Here is a 23,440-nt window from a genome sequence, read left to right as displayed (position 1 = left end):
TGCGTCATTGTCTGCTATACCGCTGTCCGTCATGAGCATGTTGAGCCGGGGAGGAGGGTAGCTTTCACTTAGTCTGCTGCGAGCCACTGCAGCGTGAGGTTAATTGCAAGCATTTTGTTCCTAAGTGTTCGAGTTTTTGTTCGTGGTTATTTGAAAGTGAAATACTGTGTCCTTTTGCGAAACCGATGTATCTCTTGCTAAGATTTTTAATGTTGGTAAAGCAACCACATATTATTGTTATTATGGTGTCTCAATGGAGTCAGAAGACTCTTCGCGGGAGACACCCCCCCCCCCCCCACATTGACACACTAACCATCATTCACACAATACCTGTCATACTTCCCCTTAAACTCATTCACAGACGAAGCATTCACAACCACCTCTGGCAACGCATTCCACCCATTTACAAAATCTAGTCCTAACACCGTTGTTAACCACACTCTTACACAATCTCCATGGATGGCCCCTCGTTCTCTCCCTTCCTTCACTGGTCTTAAAAAGGTTATTAGTATCAATCCTATAAAACCCTTTTAATAATTTATACGCCTCTATCATATCTCCTCTCCTACGTCTATCAGCTAGTTTTTGGAGCCCACAGATCGTCAAACCATCCTCGTAGGGAACATCCCACAGATCTGCAACAATCTTTGTAGCTAGCCTCTTAATCCTCTCCACCATTTCTTCATCGCATCACTAAGAAATCCAGGTGACCAGATCTCTGCGCAATAGTCCAAATGCTGTCTTATTAATGCCCTATAAAGTGGGACAGTCATTTCCTTATCCGTGCTTGTCAGTGTTCTTCCACAACCATGTAATTTGATGTGATGTTTTGACAATCTTTGCAATATGCCATCTAAACTTAAGTTCTCTGTCTACTAACTCCCAAGTCCCTTGCTTCTTCAACTTCTTGCAGGTCAGTACCATTAATATAGTAAACAGCATGTGATCTCATCCTCCCGAAGTGCATCACCTTACACTTAGCCACGTTAAACTGACAGCCATTTACCTCTGCCAATATCGCTGGCCTATTTAAGCCATCCTGCAAGTTAGCTACATCATTTGAATTGACTATCGCTCTTCCTATTTTGCATCTTCAGCAAACAAGTGGATATTTCCTTTCAAAGTATTCCCAATATCATTGATGAACAAATTAAACAATAGAGGACCAAGCACTGAGCCTTGAGGTACACCACTAGTCACCTGCCTTCTCCTGAGCTCAGCTACTCCATAAACCACTCTTTGATATCTATCCACCGGCCATCCTCTAATCCAAATCACCAGCTTCAGATCCATACCCATTTGCTCTCATTTATGCAACAGAGTTCCGTGTGGAATCTTGTCAAATGCCTTTGCAAAGTCCAGCAGTATCACTGAGTAAGGATTTCCTTTATCCAACTCCACTGTCATTACAGAAAGTAAGCAAGTTACTGAGGCAAGACCTAACCTTCACATAATTCCCCTTATAAAGTATCATATTGCTGTCCACCTAGTCCTGAATTCTAATTTTTACCATATATATATATATATATATATATATATATATATATATATATATTACAACATATACTGTATATACAACAGTATATATATATATATATATATATATATATATATATTACAACATATACTGTATATACAACAGTATATATATATATATATATATATACGATTACCTCTCCATATTCCTAACTTACCTTCGCTGTGCCACTTCTTTTTCAGATGTGCTCACATTACAGACATCGGTTTAGGTTATCTTTCTACGATGGCCAACCTGAGCGCCCTCTACTTACGTTGGTGTTCGCAAATACGCGATTATGGAATCAAACATTTGTGTAATATGAGGAATTTGCAAGTTCTTTCTCTTGCAGGTGAGTTGATCAAAAAAAGTTTTAGAATATATTTAAAAAAAAAAATGTGCATGGGTAAATAAATATCACAATAATGTAGTTCTCAGTTACTCTTACAGCGATGATATTTTTGAAAACATCTATACGACTTTTAATTGATTATACAGGAAAACCTCGCTTAACGCGAATTCGATATGCGCGATAATCAGTTAGGGCGATTACTTGAAATGATGTATTTCCCGTTTTAAGCGAGTGATTAATCACTTAACACGAATTTTTTATGTTATGCGAAATTTTATTCGTTTTATTGGTTTTAATAACTCAGCTGATAACATTATTGAAGAAATTAGCACAGTTGGAAAAGAACTTGGATTTAACGAACTGGATAATAAAGATGTGAGAAACTTGCTCGATTCCCATTCAGAACAGTTAAGCGAGAAAATGATCTCCTTCAACGAGAAGAACAGCGTGCATATGAAGAAGAAGATGAGGCGTGCGAACAAGAAGAGAATGTTATGACTAAGAAGCTTCGAAGTCCGCCGAAATCTTGATAAAGTGATCTCCAGCTATCGCAAATTGCATGACAAGATGAAAAAGCCGAGCACGATTCAAACATCTTTACTTTTTTTTTTTTTTTTTGTAAAAATAGCTCAATCAAATGTTTAGACATTAAATAAAAATGTAAGCATTGATTTTTATTAACTTTGATGATTTTATCCTCTAATATAGCTTATTTTTTTTTTCAAATTTACGCTAACTGATGAAAGAATTATAATTATTGCTATTTTTATTGTATTCGCTTAACGCTATTTCGCTTAGCGCGCATTAATGGATGGATTAATTAATCGCGATAAGCGAGGTTTTGCTGTATATACATTCTGCATGTATCCGTTTACACTAATTCACTCTAACCTTCGCCAACCTTGTTTCCTGGTGTCAAGTGGGGCAACTGGGTCCCGAGAAAGCATTCTCCAGATCCTTGCCCCACCTGTGCTTGGTTAAACTGTTCTCGCTATGTCATAAAGCCGTGGATTCATGCTGTTTTACCATTACCTTTGGTTTTCACAATTAGAATCGCGATGCACTGGAAGAAACAATCTTTTCCAGTCTTCAAGTGATTCATTTCGATGTTTCTACAATGCACTCTGTTTTATGTTATTGCATGTTATGTGTAATATACTAAACGTCAGTTACTGTTTCCTGTGAAGTTCTTGCTTTTCTAGACTGTTCTTGAAACCTTCGATGTTTCTGTTCATGAACACACGATCGAAACTGCTGTTCGCGTAATACTGATATCTGTTCTTCTGGAAGACATAAGCCTACTAAATTCAAAATGTATTAAATTCTTTCTAGAATTTGGACATTAGAATGTGGACATCATTCTAACCATCACTACTCTATTTTTTTTCCTCCGGCTATTAAGGCGGAAGCTGGCTGCCTACCAACTTCCAAAAATTAGGTCGGAGTTCCATCTGCTTCCTTTAGCAAATAAAAAGGCGGTAGATGATTTATTTGTTTATTTTTGTGTTCAAGTCGAACATTTTTTTGTGTGTTATTTAAGTAAAAACCTTGTGGGGGGAGAGAGAGGAAGAAGGGTATTGATCCCTATTCTCGCATCACCCGCTGGTTTAGCGAGATTCAGACATGTCGTTTAGAAAACGGAAGGAGTATCTGGAGAGGTGATGTCCTTCGAAAGATCTTGGTTTGATTCCTCGCAGTAAGAAGAAAATTTATGAAGACTTTTAAATAACTGAAGGGGAGTTAACCTAATCCAATACTGTTACGTAATCCAAATTGCTAATCATCTAATTAATTCGTAAGACTGAGTTTAAAATCTATAATAAAATGATCATAAGCAAGGCCAGCGTGGCCTGATTAATAAAATCCACCAACACCTCCAGATAAACATACATTTCCCTGTTAAAAGTCTTTACTTTGTTGACGCGATATTTTATCTCGAGGGGGAAATGGGAACAAAAACGAAGCCACTGAGATCACGCAGAAGCGCGAATCGATCGCGATTTTGTATCCCCGTCTGCCAGGGTCTCCCCGTGGCCTTCTTTTCAACCTTCTGCGCGCCTCCGATGAGGAATTTGTGCACATCTCGTCTCTGTTGACCTGACAGGAGAATGGCGAAGCGACTATAGAAATGGGGGGAGAGATGCGTGGCGGGGGGGTATTTGCTTGAGGGCACTGTTCAAATCTTCCACAACCTCCGGCGACCTTTTGTCGCAGTAGTGAAATTCACCTCGATGAACGTTTACGATAATATTCAGAAATCCAGAACTTTTACGATTGTGAGTCGACCCTTCATTTACGGTAAACGACATAACTTGGAGCGATCAATACGTAAAGCCACGCTGCTTTCCACACGTGCATTCCTCGATTCATTAAAACACCCCATTTAGTCGGGACTCGTGGGCCCACTCAGACAATGCGGGTCGGTAATTAAAGAGCTTTATGGAGGGTGCAAATAAGTGCCTCGCAGATTGCTTTTTTGGGGGGAGGAAAAGATTTTCGTTAAACAGTGTCGCGATTGTGTACAAGCCAAGATGGATTAGGAATATGGAAATAGGTTCGGCGGTGGAGAGTAGCGGACCCATTTGTGATCTTACACAATTTAAGGATTATATCACTATTATCATTTAAGAACAACACTTGTGGGTGAAAATATCTGGATTTTAATCTCGTTTAGGATCTTTTTTTAGGTAAGTTTTTATTCTCCGCTCCACACACGCAATCCTTGCATTTTTTTGGCCAACTCCATACTGCTTATTGGAGGCTTGAAGTAGTTTCCGAATTCGGGGCTTTCTAACTCGATGATGTGCGTTAATTCCTCCAGCTGTGATATGAAGACGTCTTCACAGTTTTTAATGAAATTTTTCGATTTTTAAGGCAGAATGAAGTCAGATGGTGGATGGTACAGGGAGTGTGACTTTTCCAGAACTGTGATTTCTAAAAGCGCTCTTCGCTGTATGTTTCGGAACCATCTTCACACAGACTTTCGTCATTCCCAATGAAAACCGGGAGGCTATCATTTTAACAGGAAAATATCTTTCATTTCATAGCAGGCTTCTTACTTTTCTCTTCAGTCTATCTTGCACAGCGGCGGCTCGTGCATAGGCACTGCGGAACTGCAGCACCCCCAGTTTTTCTCGATATATAAATATATTTATTAATTTATTTATATTTGCTTGTAATATTTAATTTTATCGTCAACAATCCTATACAATTCTCTTATTTTGTATAAAAAATAATAAAAATCCATCTTGTAGCACTTAGGAGGGCGCTAGCAGCACTGTGTTGACCACAGTGTCATATTGCTACGCGCGCAAGCATATGCACGTCATAGTGAGATGCGAGGTATTAGCGTAATGCGGCACTGTCCGTCGCGCAGTTCCACTGTCGTTTATATGCAGTTTGCACCAGTAGTAGAGTGTTCGTAGTGCTTATCGTGTTTACTCCGTCTCTTTACATATTTGGACATTACAATTAAAGACATAACATTTGTTATAGTTTTTATTTTAGAACATTATTGGTGTTATGATAATGGATTTTATTTTTAATAATTTTGAATTATACCAAACTATATAATTTTATCGATAATAAACAATATTTTTTCATGTTTAATTTTTTTGTGAATTTTTAGCATAATTTTGATATTTTATCCAAACACGTATACACTGTACTTACAGTGTGGATGTATATTTCGAAAGTTGCAGCACCCCCACGATTTCAAGCCACGAACCGCCTCTGGTCTTGCACAAGTTAGGTAGCGATCATGCGTTTGGTCGGAAAGACCACGGTTCGAGTTCAGTGTGTAGGACACAACAAACTTTTAAGAGTTGAAGGTGAGTCAAGCAGTTTCATTTAGAGGTGGAAGAGTCCCCCCCCCCCCCCAGACGAACAAATCGGCTGGAGAATGTAGGCTGACATTATAGTTACCATAATAGACATCAGTCAGCCGCTTCGGTCACGATTCCAAAGAGCAGCAAATTCGACTTCCAGAATATTAATCTTCATTAACATGATGTTAATGATGTTAACCATCTCCATAAAACGGTTTACAATTTCCTTAATTTCGGTGCAACATTACCTCAATAAAAGCAAAGCATTTCCCTTCCAAGTTATCGAAACAGTTTTATTGCTGAACGGAATTCCAGCCTGTGGGAACGTATCGATCGAGGGGTTGCCAACACACCCTGTCTCGTTATTCTTTTTTGCGCCCGATACGATAGTACAGTCTGGAAATGTTTACAAAAGCGTGTACGTTTTCCTAATATATTTGAGGTGATATTTTGAGAAGCGTTTTATCCTTTTCGGTGCGTTTTCCTGTACTCTGGAGTTAAAAAGTCGTTCAAAATAATCATAATGAAGGCGGAGGAGGCAAATCGGACACTCTCAGCTACTATGATTTTTTTTTCCCGTTAGAATTCAGGAGGAGAACGAATTCTCCGGCAATTTCAATACTTATTCCATTTATTAAAGAATGTAAGGAACTGTATGAGGTAAAAAAATTGTTAATATTTGCTGAATAACCAACTCTGGACCGTTACCTACATCTCTCGTAGCCTTGATCGAAGTAGAAATACTATACGTCTGGATTTTTTTTTCCCCTGACCTACTGGGGTGCCCTCTAACGCTTAGTTCTTATCTTTCGCATTGCTGTTATCTTTTTTTTATTATTGGCTTTCATACCAACGATATGCTCTGAACGTCATTTCACTCCTTTTCTGCTTTTACATGTGAGAAAACGGCAATGCCTCCACTCCGGAGGCAGTAAACGACGTAATAACTACAAAGACGGCCCATCACTGCAGATAAGATCGCGTATTGTTTCAAAAGTAGAAAATTAAGTAGCGAAGCAGCGAAAAAAAAAGAAAACAGATCGAATCAGAACAATCTTTATATTGAAACACGATAAGCGAGTAAACACGGGCTAGATGACGTACAGCAATGAGTGTGTGTGTGTGTGTGCGCGCGCGCTGTGACCGGAATAAAGAAAGCACTGTTTGAAAGATTCAGACGACCGCATGCACAAATTTAGAACTGAAATAAAAACCCGCATTCCCCCAGAAGAGTTCACGGACTTATTTGAAACGGAAGTCTGGGTGTCGTTAGACTTCGTTTTCGAATAAAGCGAGAACTCGGGTTTGTTTAGGGCAGCGCTGGCCAGCATAGACGCACCAAAAGCCTTTCTTCTTCTTCTTCTTTCCAGTAAGTAGATGAAGAACCACAAAACAGTATTAAAAGAATATCTAAATACTTCGTAGATAGTTCTGGAAAGAAGAAAATTTATTGTAAATGTATTTAATATAATAAATAATAATTACAAAAATTTGTATTTATTAACACTTTAATTTATTACAATGTTAATACTTTATTATTATACAAATTAAATTTTATATATCAATTTATTATCAATTTATTTGTATAATAAATAATATTTATTATACAAATGGTATATATTTGTATTTATTATACAAATATATTTACTCAGGCAATAAATGCAAATATTTGTATTTATTGCCTGGTCATGAAAATTCTCTTTTCGGGGTGGGGGGGGGGGAGGGAACAGGACCGGATGTAACCCACTGCCCACCAGTTGGAAAGAACAGTGTAAGGGATTATCCTTCATTTTCCTGCTCCTCGTGTCCACGCGCTCCTTTGATGGATATGGGGATGGAAAGAACCTCTGGAAAAAATATGCCATTAAGACGGAGATTTGTTTGCGAATTTTTATAAATATTTCAATGGTAATTCCATACCCGAGAAGTTGTTCAGTTATGATATATTAGGACTGTTCACAGGCAAAAAGCTGAAGATAAAGAAGAATCTTATTAGATCTGAATACCTGCAGATGTTACTTTTTTCGTAAATTCAACACTCTAAGCCCCATCTCTTCTTGGACTGAACTAGCCCTTTCTCCATCAATTCTATAATCCTCAGCCTCCAAAAAAAGCTTGATATCCGTTTTCGTTCAATACTTTGTTTATCTCTCAACGCAGCAACTCCGTTCAAATCTGAAATCCACCAAACTTTAGAATGTTGCGCTCACATTGGTACTGGTACACCAAAAACTCTCAAAAAAAAAAAAAAAAAATTCCGATGCTGTCCAAAAGAGGGGAGTTCAGCTAATTCACGACCTTTTGTCACCCATACATTTTGTCACCCTTTCCAGCCATTGTCTCCCAGATGGTCCGTTTTCGTTGCCTTTTTCTACAGACATTGGTGAAACCGTACTCCAGGAAATTGATGAAACCAAAGACTTGGGAGTGTTAATGGATAGGGAGTTAAAGTTTAGGGGACACATAGCAAAAGTGGCTAAAGCAGCTCATCAGATTACTTGGTTACTGAAGAATACTTTGACGAGCAGAGTCAAGCAGGTTATTGCTCCTCTTTATCGACCCTTGATAAGACCCCATCTTGACTACTTGTGCAGATCTGGGCCCCTGGGTTTCTTCTTGATGAGGAGGAGGTGGAGAGGATCCAGAGGCGAGTGACCAAGATGGTAGCTGATCTATGGAATGAACCTTATGAGAACAAGTTGAAGATTTGTGGGTTGATATGCGGAAAAGGGGTGATATGATTGAGACATTCAAATTACTGAAGGGTTTTTGCAAGATTAATTCAGAGGAAATTTTTCAGAACAGGTGTGGTGGTGGGAGAACTAGGGGCCATCCATGGAAACTGAGCAAGAGTGTAGTTAGCAACGGTGTTAGAACTAGGTTTCTTGCTTGGAGAGTAGTGAATGAGTGGAATAAGCTGCCTGAGTCTGTTGTCGATCCCATGTGAATGAGGTCAAAGCAAAGTATGATAGATAATGTGCAAATGCTGAATTTGACATGATGTTTACGGCCTCCCTCAATGCGTCTAAGGACTCCTTGGAGTTGCTCGTAATAATAATAATAAATATTCCCATGGACACTTAACAGAACCAGCGTCCATCATTTCCCTCCCTCGACACCATTTCAGATAAACCTACAATTAGACGAGTATCAGTTGCCCCACACCATTTGCAGTTCAAATGCTAACCCACTGTACTTGCTCCTCATTGTTTATTTCATCTACCTCTGGAACATTTTTTGCCACGAAGAACATCTACACATTCTTTCTTAAATCTTGCCATCCCTCTGTTGGTGGTATGATCACGTGTTGCAATTCATGCGTCACTTCCGTCAACATGTGTCTTCCTCCTCTACAAATATCCGTATAAGCTGACTTTTTTTTCCCCGTATCTCCCAAACATTTACACCTGCTAAAAATTCCAGATACATCTCAAACAGCTGTTTGCAATTTAAAATCTGATGAAACCACATTTAATTACTAACGCTAAAGTCATTGCTAGTAATTTCAAGGACATTCCCAAAAGTAAACGTGACAGGATAAGTGTCATCATAGTCGCATGACTTCAATTTCTTCATTAAATGCCAATGTCACAATGCGTCAAAGTCAGAAAGTCACCTCGGCTTGTACCTCTCTATCGAGATAATTAGCAGCGAGACGAAATCAAACTGCGTTAGAGGAAACGCGATCATTAGAAACCAGAAGGATATGACGCTTGCTAATAATTTATAGCAAATTACGTAACCCTGCTAATTGCTGAAGCCTTGCTGACAACGCAGCTTACAGGATTTTGCACCTCTTCAAACGAGGCATATTGATGACAGCAGTGTGGGATCTCGGCACCGAAAGAAATGAAAATACCCTGCCTGGAACAGATATTGATTATCAGGACACGATTAATAGATTCACTGAAATAACTGCATGCCTCTTTCCCCCCCCCCCCGGGTTTAAAACAGGTCGTGAATTTGCTTTTGCAAATGCGTATCAATACCTGAAATAAAAGGCTTTTAATTAGTTTGCAAGTAATTAGTTATAATTATACTCACATAAAGTATTTCAATTACTTATTTGCGCATAACGTAAAATATCTGATAGATATTTGCGTTTGAATTTTTGTCATTTAAAAATAATATTGCGGAGATTTTAAGTTGCCTTCTGAATGCCTTAGTACAATTCCCATTCTTGAATATTTACTGCTGTTATCTGTTTAAAAATTCGTTTGCTAGCCTTAAGAGGGAGCTGTTATATGAAACACAACTTCATAGAAGCAGCGTACTTCTATTTTCCAATGTTTTTCTTCTACACCATTGTTTCGTGTGTGTGAAATCTCGATTTCGTTCTTTAAATATAAAATAAAAGTTGTTTCAATTAGTAAATCGATCAATCAATCAAATTTGTTCCAAGTTTCAGGTTAATTAAAAGAATAATCAAATGAATTTTATATTTCAGTTTCAGTAAATTAAAATTTAATAAAAAAAATACTTTAGTTGTTTCGATTTGCAATACTTTTTAAAATGCATAATCGCAATAACATAAAAAGCTTTCCAAACGCCTTTGGCAAAATATCGAGAGAGACGAAATGCACTCTTGATCTTAATACTGATTTAAAAACCTAGCGATGATGACTCCCCCTCACCAACGATCACAAATAAAAATTCAGAAATAATCCCACAATCGTTTTTCTTAAATAAAGAACCGATTGGATTAAGTAGTAAAAAATGATTTACACAGTTCTGTTTCACAACGTCAACATTTATCAATGTAACGAAGCTATGATGGTAATCTACCGTATCGTAGTATTTGCAGCGCCGTCTACACACTGAATTGAATAGATATCGTTACTCAGAGCATTCTGGCTTGCTTGGATTTGCTCGTATGCGTTTTTCAAGGACTATACTTGATCTTCGCCAAAAGAACGTTTTCATTATTGCAAACATTAAATTTAAAATGAAAGTAATAAATGAAAAAAAATTATAGCTAAAGCTTTTTAGCTATAATTTTAATGAGTCTGGTGCGATCAAATTTAAGGAGTTTATTTTTATTTTTTTTATTGCACATTAACATTTTTTTTACTACTTCTGTTTCACACTTCCAAATATTATAATGATATTAATTCTATTGCATGGCGTTCATGCATCATGCTTAATAAAATACATTACATTTTGTTATTTAGACTTGCACGTTGATAATGAATTATGACATAAATACAAGACATTATAAAATACTTAATAAGCAGCGGTTTTAGGGAATACTAAAGGAAAACGATTGACAGTGGGCCTATGTATATAACAGATTATATACGTAGGCCCAGTTGACTGCCTTGCCAAATAGATGAACAAGAAAATTCAGTGGTGTACCCAAAGGGGGGGGGGGGCTCTGCCCCTTAAAGAAAAAGGGAAAAAAAACAATAGAAAAATTTCCAAAAATCTTTTCCTAATTAAAATTCATTTTTTTATTTTATTTATGCTGTGTTGTGTCTTCTATTTCTATACTACTTATGAATTAGCGATCATTGCAGATGCTCAGTCATACGTCGTAGACGATGCATAATGTGTATTATTCTCAAATCGTCTACTCAACTCGGTCCGCCCCCCCCCCCCCAAGATTAAATCCTGAGTGCGCTGCTGGGAAAATTACTCAAGAATTGCTTTTGTTCCGAGAGAGTGGCGACCTGGTTGGTCGAGTCAAAAGGCTGCAGGTTCGAATCCTGCCAGGGGCATGGATGTTTGTTTGCCCTCCTTTGTGGAAAGGGCATCTGCGCTTTGTCTGGTAGAAGGCTTTCCTCCCAAAATTCAGTGACGTACGGGAGTAAGAAATATCTCCTTACAGAAAGCAAGGAGATATTTCATCCGGGTTCTTTGTGTTTATTCATTCCCTTATAATTTTGAGTTTGTCCTGATATTATTCCCCTCATGACATCCTTCATTTCTTTCTGTCTGCTTCACTTTATCCCCCCCCCCCCTTAAAAATTATTTTTGTTTCAGTGGATCTGTTATTGTTCCTGGTTCTCTTCTACGTAATTCTTCCAGCTGCTGGAGTGGAGATTACCAAAACAATCTAATTCCTCTGTGACGAGTACAAAAGAGAATAATTAGAGCAATAACCATTACCGACTTCGCACATTCAACCAATGATCTGTTTGCTATTTATAATATTTTGCCATTACATAAACCCCATCTCTTTCGTTGTGTATTATATCAGTATCAGTCCTTTAAAACCCTTTTAATAATTCATATGCCTCTATCATATCTCCTCTCCAGGGGCGCCTCGTGCATAGAGACTACGGAACTGCAGCACGCCCAATTTTTCTCGATATATAAATATATTTATTAATTTATTTATATTTGCTTGTAATATTTAATTTTATCATCAACAATCCCATACAATTCTCTTATGCGTACAGCATGGTCTATAAGAGAGCTTCACGCTTTTTTTATGCATTTGATCTGCGCTTAGTTACTGCGAATATCTCTTTGGCCAGTCAAGAGTGGAGCGTGTTATTCGCCATTTTTCTCCGCACTGAAAGTCGGGTAGGAAGGGGCCGTAAAAGTTACAGTTTGCCCAAAACCCTTGTGCCAGTTTCCGAAACGCGCAAGCTTCTATTGGATTTCATCCTCGCATGCGATCCCCTATTTCTATTATGGTCTCACGCCTGTCCCTTTGTTTCGGACGCGGAAGGTTGCATTTTGTAAATCCCAAGGATGGCAGCAACGTTTCAATATGGAACACACACGAGAGCAGCTGGCCACTGGCATTCAGCTGCTCCTTTTTGTTCCACAAACGGTTAAGCTGTGACGGTTACAAACTCGGAGATTTTTAACGCTGCAGCGTGACTAACTGAAATAATAATATAAATTTATTACGAAATTAAATCCATTCTTGAAAATGTTTGGTGTTGCAGAACTTGGTTTCTGAATTGAGAAAAAAGTATTTATTTAATTATCGATATTTTCTGGAAGAAATGACATCAAAAACGGACTTCCAATAACTTAAAAATATAAAACGAATTAGTTAATTTATATAATTCCCAAAGGAAAATATATTCACAGAGAATGAACAGGAAGTTTCGTTGTAGTTGATGGATTGAGTGGTGGAGAGAGAGTTGTAGAGTAGTGCCCTCCCTTGATGAGTCAGTGGACTCCCTGGAGGTGTCACGTAATAATAATAATATAAAATAAACCTATATTTCATGTCAAAACTCGATTACGCAGTCGCTTCAGTTTATCGTTTTATTCACTTATCTACTCCCTCTGAAGTAAATGAGTAAGTAAGGTCGAAGATCAGCCAATCTCGACTCATAACCGTCTCATTTAGCTGTCCCAAGGTTATTTATTTATTTAAGTATCAGCAGTACTAAATAATGTTGATTATTCGATTTCGATAAAAAATATTATTATTATTATTATTATGTAGCTCAGTGGACTTAGCGTTTGCACACCACGGCGCTTGACCGCACGAAGGAAGACTTTGTTTCGAATCTAGTCGTCGACTACAGGAAATTTTTCTAAGCCTTTTTTCGACCGATTCCCGAGTTAGTCGATCTCTGGCATGGACAAGCGGGTTTTTTATCCCGTAAACTGAAGAAAATCGACCGTAGAACCCACTTTATTTCAGACATTAAATATATTGTGTAAGGGACCACGAGATGGCGGCATTTGTTGAGCCGTCTCTCTTCACTGCGTGCCGCTTAAATAGATAGCCTTGGGCCATCTATCTCTGATTGGTACTAGTGGAGATTGAACTGCCCACTCAGTCTCCAAAAGGTAAATAGGGCTAAACAGCCTCGCCTACTCCCTATACGGGAATAAAAAGGCGTTAGCTGATTTTTTTTTATGTGACACCTCCAGAGAGTCCAAGAACTCATCGTGGGAAGGCACACTGCTCTACCTCGCTAATACATCTCGTCCTCTCCACTGCTACTTAATTCTCCAACTATGACACCACTACCAAAACCCGTTTCAGGGAGGGAAAAAACCCTGCTAACACCGTATGAGATATATATGAAAATGATACAGTCGGATATTATGAAACAAGTGCGATGATGTTAACATAGCTGGGTCACTCACCTTAAGGTCGTTGCACTAACAATTTCAATCTGATTGAATTCACTTAATTACTGGGTGTGAATGGGCTCCTTGAGATTTTATCTTCCCATTCTTTGTTAATAACAGTTACGGTAATTGAGATGTTTAACACTTGTATACATAAATATTAAAAAAAATAAACAACTAAATGCCCCATTAAAACGGTCTTAATTATTGAAGATCAGTTATACTGCAAATCTCACTTATTAGATGGTTTACTTAATAATTCAACTCACGATGAGTTTATTTTCTATTCTATGCGATGTTATTCTAATAAATAAAGAAGCTAAAAACCAATATCATTATAACTTCTATGCCAGATCTTTTATGTACAGTGGTGTCCAAAACCTATGGATGAACTACATTTTTCCCTGTAGATGAAAACATTTTCATGACTACAGCGAAATGTGGACATAAATTTGCCAGCAGCATAATAAAATTATATTACACAAAATGTTATAAATTTCAAGTTTATTAATCATAGTGTCTCCCCACACCGTGATCCCAGCGCCGCCGTATCTTATCCCTTTCAAGAACATTCTCACCATGGTAAGCAGTATCACTTTCACACCAGATGAAATGTCGTCTAGAATCGGAGGAAAGACCAAAACGACTCTCATCTGTAAAGAGTACATTAGCTCACTGGTGTTTTGTCCAATTTTTATGGATACAACACCCTGAAAATGTGCTCTACAATGAGTTTTGGATAAAGAAACACAGACTACAGGCATTTCAGGTGTATAGGCCTACTTCAGTGTTTCTCAAACTTCAGATATCCGCATATCCCTTCTTATATTTTCATTATTACCAAGTATCTCCTTATCAAATAAATAAAGTATATTTCATCGTAAATGTCTATTTTATTTGAATTTATATGTTCATGTAAACAAAAAATATGATTTATTTTTAATAGAACAAAATTCGGAAAAGGTTCCTCTTCATTTCCCGTCCATGAAAATCCACATTTCAAGTAATTCACATCATACTTACGAAGAGTTTTCATCTTCTTCTTCCTGGTTGGTTCTCTAGAGATTCAGAATGACACACCCTTATCAATTTCATTTGATCCAGATGCAATATCAACGTTCTCTTGTTGCTTATAGCTACTTGTATTTGCTATATTGCTCTCTTGTGTGCGTTTTATAAATCCAATCTTTAACCAATGATCCATACTTAAGAATTTGAAAGTTAAAAAAATTACCGTATTTACTCGAATATAACTCGCACTTTTTTTCCCAAATTTAAAGCTAAAAAATCGTGATGCCAGATATATGCGGGGATTTTCGGAAACTAAAGTTTTCAGAAAAAAAAAATGCAAATAGTGTGACTTACCAAGAAGTTCCTCTTCGCTATCGCTACTTTAGGCATCGAGAAAAGTTTCCTTATGTGCGTCGTCAAAGTCATCTACCTAAATAGCGTCATCTTCTTTCCCATTATTTCAAGCAAAAGTTACCAGTAATTTACAAGACTTGAGATATGTAGAGCAGCTATAAAGAAGTGCATCTAATTGGTGCATAATATAATAACAAGAGATCGCGCGAACCAAAGAGAAATTAGCATTTCAACAGTTGAGTTGAAATGCTAATTCCCTTCAACCGAATTCCATCATATCTGAAACACATTCACTACATATTTCTTAGTTTTAACACGTTAAACGACGGGGGTGGTGTCAAGCAAAACCATATATGGTTTTGCTTGAGTCTATACAGCAGTTTCTGTTGGAGGGGAGATTGTGATTCATTAGTTAGTGCCGTTTTTATCCCAGTTGTCTCTAATTGCACTATTTGTTGAGAAATATAATGATTTTGAGAAACACTGGCCTACTTGATGCAGACGTCTTGCCACAGTTTGTCGCGATTTCCGTGTAACTGTGCTTGAATGAAGCCGACTTCCAAACTGACCTGCCGTGGTGCATCAATTACGTTTTGCTGTTGTAACCAAACATCTGTCTTCATGCTCCGTGGTAGAGCGAGGGCGACCTCTCGGCAAACGTTTGAAGACATTCCATTGGTTTGCAATGCTGCCCAGAGCCTGGATACAACGGCTGTGAAATTTGAAACTCTCTGCAATACCAGTAATTCTGTGGCCTTCTTCAAGCTATCCAATAATTCTTCCCTGTGTGAAATCATCTAAATGATGTCTTTGAGACATTACAATACGTCGAAGTTTGCAACTTTAATCCTTCACGAAAAGAGCTTCCTTCAAACACAATTCGCTTAGAGCAGCCTTTTGCCGTTTATCTTGTTGAGTGCTACCACGTAAGCCTTTGGACGCGATTCGAAAATCGGAATGTGCACCTGCTTTCTACTCGAAATCGTTAGTTATACAAATTTCTACAAGCTCAATCGTCTGAATTTGCGGTTGCAATCTTCAGATATAATGTTCGTACTTAGGTCTTGTACACAGTTTACTAAGACACTTTCTTTTCATTTGGTCGGTTTTAAAATATGAATAATTATCTTCACTATTTCAATACTCACGTACATTGTAGGCAAATTAATCTTCCGACAAGTCCAAGTTTCTGAAAGGAACAACGTTGCAATGACATACCTATGGTTTTTTCTGTTTTCCAGCCTCTTTGGGATTGGATTCAGGCTATTTTCGGTAGGTTTTAAACTAGATTCGTCCTTTTCATTGGTTCTCTAAAGTTGATTATTCAATTCTTAAACTGTACACGCAATTGATGAGCAGAGGTGCCAAAGTCGAGGCTGGAAGCATCCCGGTATGTGCAAAGCCGACTCGGTTTCCATAGTGAACAATGCACCGCGATAAATAAAATTTATATCATTGTATTTCGTAATAAGATCTCTGATTGCTTCGAACTCTTAAAAAATAAGTCTACGTAAAATCTTTGAAATGCATTTCAGACAAGAACATCAATTGCAACAATTTTACAGTATGGGATTCGAAAAGAATTTTTCTAAAGTGGCATAAGAATAAAACAAGTTTGTTTGTTTCCGAAAATCGGATGAGATATAAAATATTAATGAGACGAACCTTACATTTTCGTAATTGGCCTTGAATGTGACTCGACTGTCAATTGCACAAAGACAAGCCAACGAACTCAAACATCGCGAACAAAGTAACACTTGAGTGCCAGACACGTCAATTAGTTTTAATTGTCCTCTCATATCCCAGTAACTGTGTGTTTGTGTGTGGTGATGGCGAAATGTCACAAAGCTGTGAAGTCGCGACTTTTTTTACGGTATCAGCGCTCACTCCAACGTTAAAGGTTGTTGAACTCACGATATACAAGTACTTTGTGTACTTGAGGGTCGGAAGCGGAGAAAAAAGCGTTATTAATATGCGAATATCCGTAGATGCTTTAAGGAAATCCAAACAGAGAAACTGTGTTCCAAAAATGGCCGAAGAAAAGGACGACAGTTCAATGAAGTAACTGAAACATTGAACTCAAAATATCAGGAAGAAGACTGCGGTTCAGAACTCGGAAAAGAATTTACGATGTGAAGAGAAAAGTTCCTTTCAGAAGGAAGCAGTAGACGGAGTAAATAAATATCAATAACATTACAGACGCATCTACGAGATTTAGGTGAGTGATTTTTCATTGGCTGGTTTGAGACCACCATCCTGTTTACTGCAGTGACTTAAAAAGTTCAGGATTGGTATTTTAGAGCAGTTCTAGAATTATCTACGCCTATTCCCACTCACTCTTCTAATATATCAGGTTTCCAACTCTTGTGGAGGAAGTAATCATAAAAACATCTAAAATACCCACGAATTCCTAATTAAAACATCTAAAAATAAATTTATAAAAATTAAAATAAATAAAAATAAACAAATTAGTTTATTTTTATTTTAAATTAAAAAGCAATTTATTTAACGTAATTGCTCAGCGGTATTTATACTCCTCAGCGCTAAACTGCCCGAAGATAGACTTCGAGTTCAAGTCTAGTCGCTGACTAGAGGAACTTTTACTAAGCCTTTTTTCGACTGAGTTAGTAGATCTCTGGCACGGGCAAGCGAGTTTTTTCTCCCGGAAACTCGGGTTTTTCGTCCCATACATTCAAGAAAATCGGCCGTCGAACCCGCACTATTTTCAGACATTAAAAATACTGTGTTAGGGTTAGGGACCACGAGATGGCGGCACTTGTTAGCCGTCTCTTCACTGCATGCTGCTTAATTAGTGATCGCCTTGAGAGCTATCTCTGATTGGGTACCAGTGGAGATTGAACTGCACACTCAGTCTCCAAAAACTTAGATAGGGTTAAAACGGCCTCGCCTACTACGGGAATAAAAAGGCGTTAGTTGATTTTTTTTTTTAATTACTCAATTCTTTTATTTCTAGTATTATGCCCGTACGTTCTTCCAAGTGTAAGATAAAAGGTTGTCAACACATCGCATAAAATAAAGCCAACCCTGGCTCGCTAATTATTCAAGCGTTCTTTGAAACAATGACTTCGCCTTGCCGAAGTTATACGAGCCTCTTTCCAGGAGAAACAGAGAATGCTTGCGACATCGTTTTAGACAAAAAATAAACTTGGATCCTGTTCGTAGACTTTTGGAAACATTCTGTCCGGTAATTTCCGCTCCTGTGATCACCGCATGCTATTCAGCGATCACAAAAAAGACACACTCCTGGTGCACGCGCATTTCACGAGCTTCTTTTTTTTCCATTCCTCTTTCAAAATGGAAGTAGTAAAAAGCAACAACGAAAGTAACTTAGCGATCAATGAAAGTTTGGACAGTTGTCTCCATGTTGACACGCTGACAAATCAGCAGGGAGAAAAAACAGTTTCGAAATGAAATCTACAGCATTACAAAAGATAAATGGATTTTTTTATCATTACTTGAAAGCTAGGATTCAAAACACAAGATATGCATCACTTATTAATATTTCGTAATTTTGCTGTACATAAATATAAAGATTAAAAACACATCAGAACCAAATCCAACTGACTTCGTCAATTGGTTCAGGTTAAATGGGAATGGATGGATAATGCTAATTATACCACTGATCGCCATTTTGCTAAGAAACATCTCTGTTCAAGTATGTTTTATTTATCTGCAACAAGCAGTCAGACATTTATCAGTGGGAGGGGTCATATTTGTTCCATAATCTGTTATATGCAATGGCGGCTTGAAATCGTGGGGGTGCTGAAATTTTCGAAATATACAATCACGCATTGTAAGTACAGTGTATACATGTTTGGATAAAATATCAAAATTATGGTAAAAATTTAAAAAAAATTTAACATGAAATAATATTGTTTATTATCGATAACATTATACAGTTTAGTATAATTCAAAATTACTTAAAAATAAAATATATTCTTCTTGTTTTGTTTCATGAAAAAATATTGTTTATTATCGATAAAATTATAGTTTACTATAATTCAAAATTACTTAAAAATAAAATTCATTCCTTTAATTGTAATTAAAGGAATGGATTTACAATATTTGAACTTTACAATTAAAGGAGTTAATTGTAATGTCCAAATATTTAAAGAGACGGCGTAAACACGATAGAACACTACTACTGGCGCAAACTGCATATAAACAATAGTGGAACTGCGCGACGGACAGTGCCGCATCACGCTAAAGCCTGCATCTCACTGTGATGTGCATATGCTTGCACGCGTAACAATATGACACTGTGGTAAACACAGTGCTGCTAGCGCCCTCCTAAGTGCTACAAGATGGATTTTTATTATTTTTTATATCTATATAATTCTCTTATTTTATACAAAATAAGAGAATTATATAGGATTGTTGATGATAAAATTAAACATTACAAGCAAATGTAAATAAATTAATAAATATATTCATATATCGAGAAAAATTGTTTGTAATTTTTTATGCGTGATTATACTTTGTAGACTTTTCAAGTTTTGTTATTTTAATAAAATTAATTATCTTTGCTAAATATTATTTGAGTTCATTATACCAGCATCTTAACGAACAGCTATGAAACCACAGAAACATCAGACTACAATTCCAGAGTTAGTCGATCTTTGATGCAAAAGTACAGTTGTCTTTACCTAAGATGAAATTCTGACACCTCTTATGAACCCTGAGGCCTCATTGTGGGAGGCTATTCTGCACTACTAGATGCAAGTGTACAGATTTATAAATGTATTTTTGTCTGTTAATTGTGTGTTCTAGGACCGTTTGTCTATTTTGAGGAGGAAAACCCTCTTAGCTCCGATGAGATCAACTAACTCACTTTCGACTGATAAAGTTGAACGTGAGTTCGCACAAAATTTCCTCGTGTCAGAACTAAAAATTCGATCTCCACTGGAGAGAGGGCTGCTTGCCAATTTCCAGTGGTTTAGGCTAGAAAGATTGCAGCCTATTCTGCTAGGGAATGAAGGTGTTAGAGGATGGAATAAACTGAGTTGTACTGATAAAGTTCACAGGAAATAAAATGTCTCAAGCATAAAACGGGAATCTGATTTTTAAACAGTACGTTCTATGTTTACGCGACCCGATATTTGATCATTTTCGTTTTGTATGTGCGCCTAGCTCAAAGTTACTCGTTTAGGAACATTTGAAAAGATCTGGTAAACAGTTTGAGTGAGTCCAGCGAATGCATCCTTCAAGCGATGCCAGTTTGATTTGCCCAACTTTTAGCTTCTTTCGTTTCTGGATTCTCGTGCTGAACTGAGTTCGGGTTAAGCATGTTTATTGCAACCACATTTGTTAGTATGAAGTACACGCAATGGAAAAACATTAGAGATACCTACTTAATAGGCGTCGGCCCCTTCTCTAGCGCAAATAGCAGCCTGTACATTCTGAGGCATTTACTCCACCAGATGCCGGAGGTAATTCCAGCCATGCCCGTTACAGCATTGTCCACAACTATGCCTTAGACGTCGGTCCTGGATACATGAATCGGATGTCTCACTTTACGGCATCCCCGACAGATTCTAGTCGATTTAAATTCGGGGACCATTAGACAGTCCAAAACTCGGATGACTTTTCTTCAAGCCATGCCTGGGTGGTTGCAGCCTAGTGGGGATGGCGCATTGTCCTGCTGAAACAGACCATCGGCTGCAGGATGCACAAAGGCCATGAAAGTGTGCAGGTGATTGGCCAGCATATTCTGGTAACTCGCCCATTTGACTTCTTCAGACACACTAATGTGTCACATGAGGTTTCCCAAACCATCACCTCCTTGAACAGAGCTGAGTTGCCTCAGTCCTGAAGATACTTCAGGTGCAAACTTTGTTTGCTTATGCTTGGATAAAGGATTAAACTAAATTTATTATAGTCTAACCAAGTGGGAAAAAACTTCCAACATCTTTCTCTAAATCCAGAGTAATTTAATAATAAAGGGAGACACCTTTTTGCAACTCGGATAGGTAAATATGACCTCTCCATTGCTTCCACCTTAGTATCACCACCTCTGGGTCTGGCTCCCACTGATGAGGCCTCAATAAAGGTCGAAACCAGTCTGGGTAGTGGCCCTTCCCTTAATGCATAGCATTATACATGCCTGCAAGGAGATGTGTTTTGCATTATGGGAGATACTAAGGCAAGTGATGAGAACTTATGCCACCTTTACCATGAATTGCCCGAGTCCTGAAAATATTTCAGGTGCAAACTTTGTTTGCTTACACTTGGATAAAGGATTAAACTAAATTTATTATAGTCTAACCAAGTGGGAAAAAAATTCCAACATGGTTCTAGGAAACTATTTAAGAATGCTGCTGGTCAGTAATTGTCAATAGTGTGGATCACAATGGGAAAAACAAAGGATCTTTCGGATTTTGATAAAGGGCTTATTGTGTACCCTGTCTAGCAAGAGCCATGCTTTTGAAAACAGCAGAGTTGACTGGTTTCTCAAAAGGTGAGATATCCCGGGTGGATAATCAGTGGAAAAATAACCCACGCTGCTTGTTTAAGAGGTGTAACTATGGTCCTAAGACAGTCTGTCAGGAACAAGATCGCCGTCTTCTGAGAAGGCTTGTATGGACAAACAGAATAGAACTTCCTATGTGCAGCAATTTACCAAAGCATTTAATGAAGGCTATTCTCGATCCATATCTCACCAAAGTACAGGGAATTGAAAAGGATCGGTAATTGCAGTCACGTGCCTATACAGAAACCACTGATTTCTGTGAAGAACCAGAAAGTTCATCTACAGGTGGTTCAGGAACACTGTGACTGGACACTAGAAAAAAGTCCCTTGGTCCAATGGGTCATGGTACATTTTGTTCTTTGTTTGTAACATTAGGCAGAGAGTTTGGCTGAAGCCCCATGAAGCAATGAACCCAGCTTGCCTTGTAAACACAACTCAACATCTGAATACTGTTGATTGTTGAAGTCCATCCTGCAATGCTTACCTTTTATCCAGCAGGTGACAGTTCTTTTATGGACATGAATGCTACTGTCCATGGCACAAGAATTGTTCACCAGTGGTTCAGCAAGTATGACTTCGACTTACACCATCTTCCCTGGCCACTAGAAAACCTAGATTTGAACCACATTAAGAATGTATGAGGACATGTTAAAAAAAAGTCCAAGAACAAAGTCCTCTTCCATCAAATGTGAGGCTGTTAAAGGACTGTCTGGTGAATGCCTAGTATTTTGTAGATTCAATCCAACACCTTGTGGAATCTATGCCCAAGCTGCAAATGTGCTGTAATTTGGGCTAAAGGAGGTCCAATATCTATTAAATAAAAGTTTGATTCAGTGGCTGGTATGTGTGAGGTCAGACATCTTCATTTGAGAGGTAATGGTGGATGGACAAAAGATTAGTGATGACAGTATGGTTTTGACTGCAAGATATTCACGTTCTATCATGATTTTTGAAACTACTCAAATGATAGCATGTGTGTGTGTGTGTGTGTGTGTGTGTGTGTGTGTGTGTGTGTGTGTGTGTGTGTGTGTGTGTGTGCGTGTGTGTGTTTATTTTGATGAAAAAGAAGCAATAACCAAGAATTAAAAAAAAATACTGTGTATGCATTTGTGTAATGAGGCTGAAAGCATGAATAATGTAAAGAATATTACTGCTACTACAATTTTGTACATGACAGAGTCCCAAGTCTCATCAAAGAAAGCTCACTTAAAAAAAAAAAAGGCCTATGTATGTGCAAGGAAATTTGGTAATGTTCAATATCATGCTTTTCACGTCCAACTTCAAAGAGATATCCTTTTGATTCTAGGCATAACAAATCCTTTACACATGCCTCAACTTCTGAATGAGATAACAATTCATGTAATAAAAAAATTTAATTCGATTTTCTGTGGTGTGAAATCTCCATGGTTGTTTATCAGGCAAAGATCAGAAGAAAAGGTATTAACAGATTTCTGAATTAATAACTGTTTTCCATTGAATAAACTTCTGCTAAATGAAGTTTTGTAATTTAATCTGAAGATGCACATGACAGGATGTAGCAACTTGTCATTAAACAGTTCTTTTTCTGAAATAAAATGTTGACTTAAACTATGCAGAGAATTTTTCATTATAAAGTATTCATTATTCTCGTGGAAAGGCTTAGACATTGGTTATGCATTTTTACTAAATAGCTTCAGGAAATTACAACGTATACTAGGATATACATTAAAATAAATTTTAATACACTTCCAATATTTCGGCAACGTCACGTTGCCATTTTCACAGGAACTTAAAAACAAGACATGTGCATGCAAGCACAACAAACAGTAAATGAGGACGAAGCAAGAAGCTATTCTTTCTTC

The 23,440-nt window shown here is 37.6% G+C and overlaps 1 protein-coding gene across 1 annotated transcript in view; it reads left to right on the top strand.

Moving 5' to 3' along the window:
- The window catches only part of LOC150097125 (uncharacterized), an 89,585-nt gene that overhangs the window by 60,966 nt on the left and 5,179 nt on the right, over nt 1-23,440 (top strand). The window contains exon 2 of the mRNA XM_090406810.1: nt 1,720-1,868. Coding sequence (XP_090262936.1) covers nt 1,720-1,868 — 149 coding nt within the window. The remainder of the gene's footprint in view (nt 1-1,719; nt 1,869-23,440) is intronic.

The sequence above is a fragment of the Typopeltis vanoorti genome, chromosome 17 (assembly GCF_054136105.1).
Source record: "Typopeltis vanoorti isolate ZY-2024b chromosome 17, IOZ_Tvanoo_1.0, whole genome shotgun sequence".
In the NCBI taxonomy this organism is placed as follows: Eukaryota; Metazoa; Arthropoda; class Arachnida; order Uropygi; family Thelyphonidae; genus Typopeltis; species Typopeltis vanoorti.
This window is presented reverse-complemented; position numbering and strand designations above follow the sequence as displayed.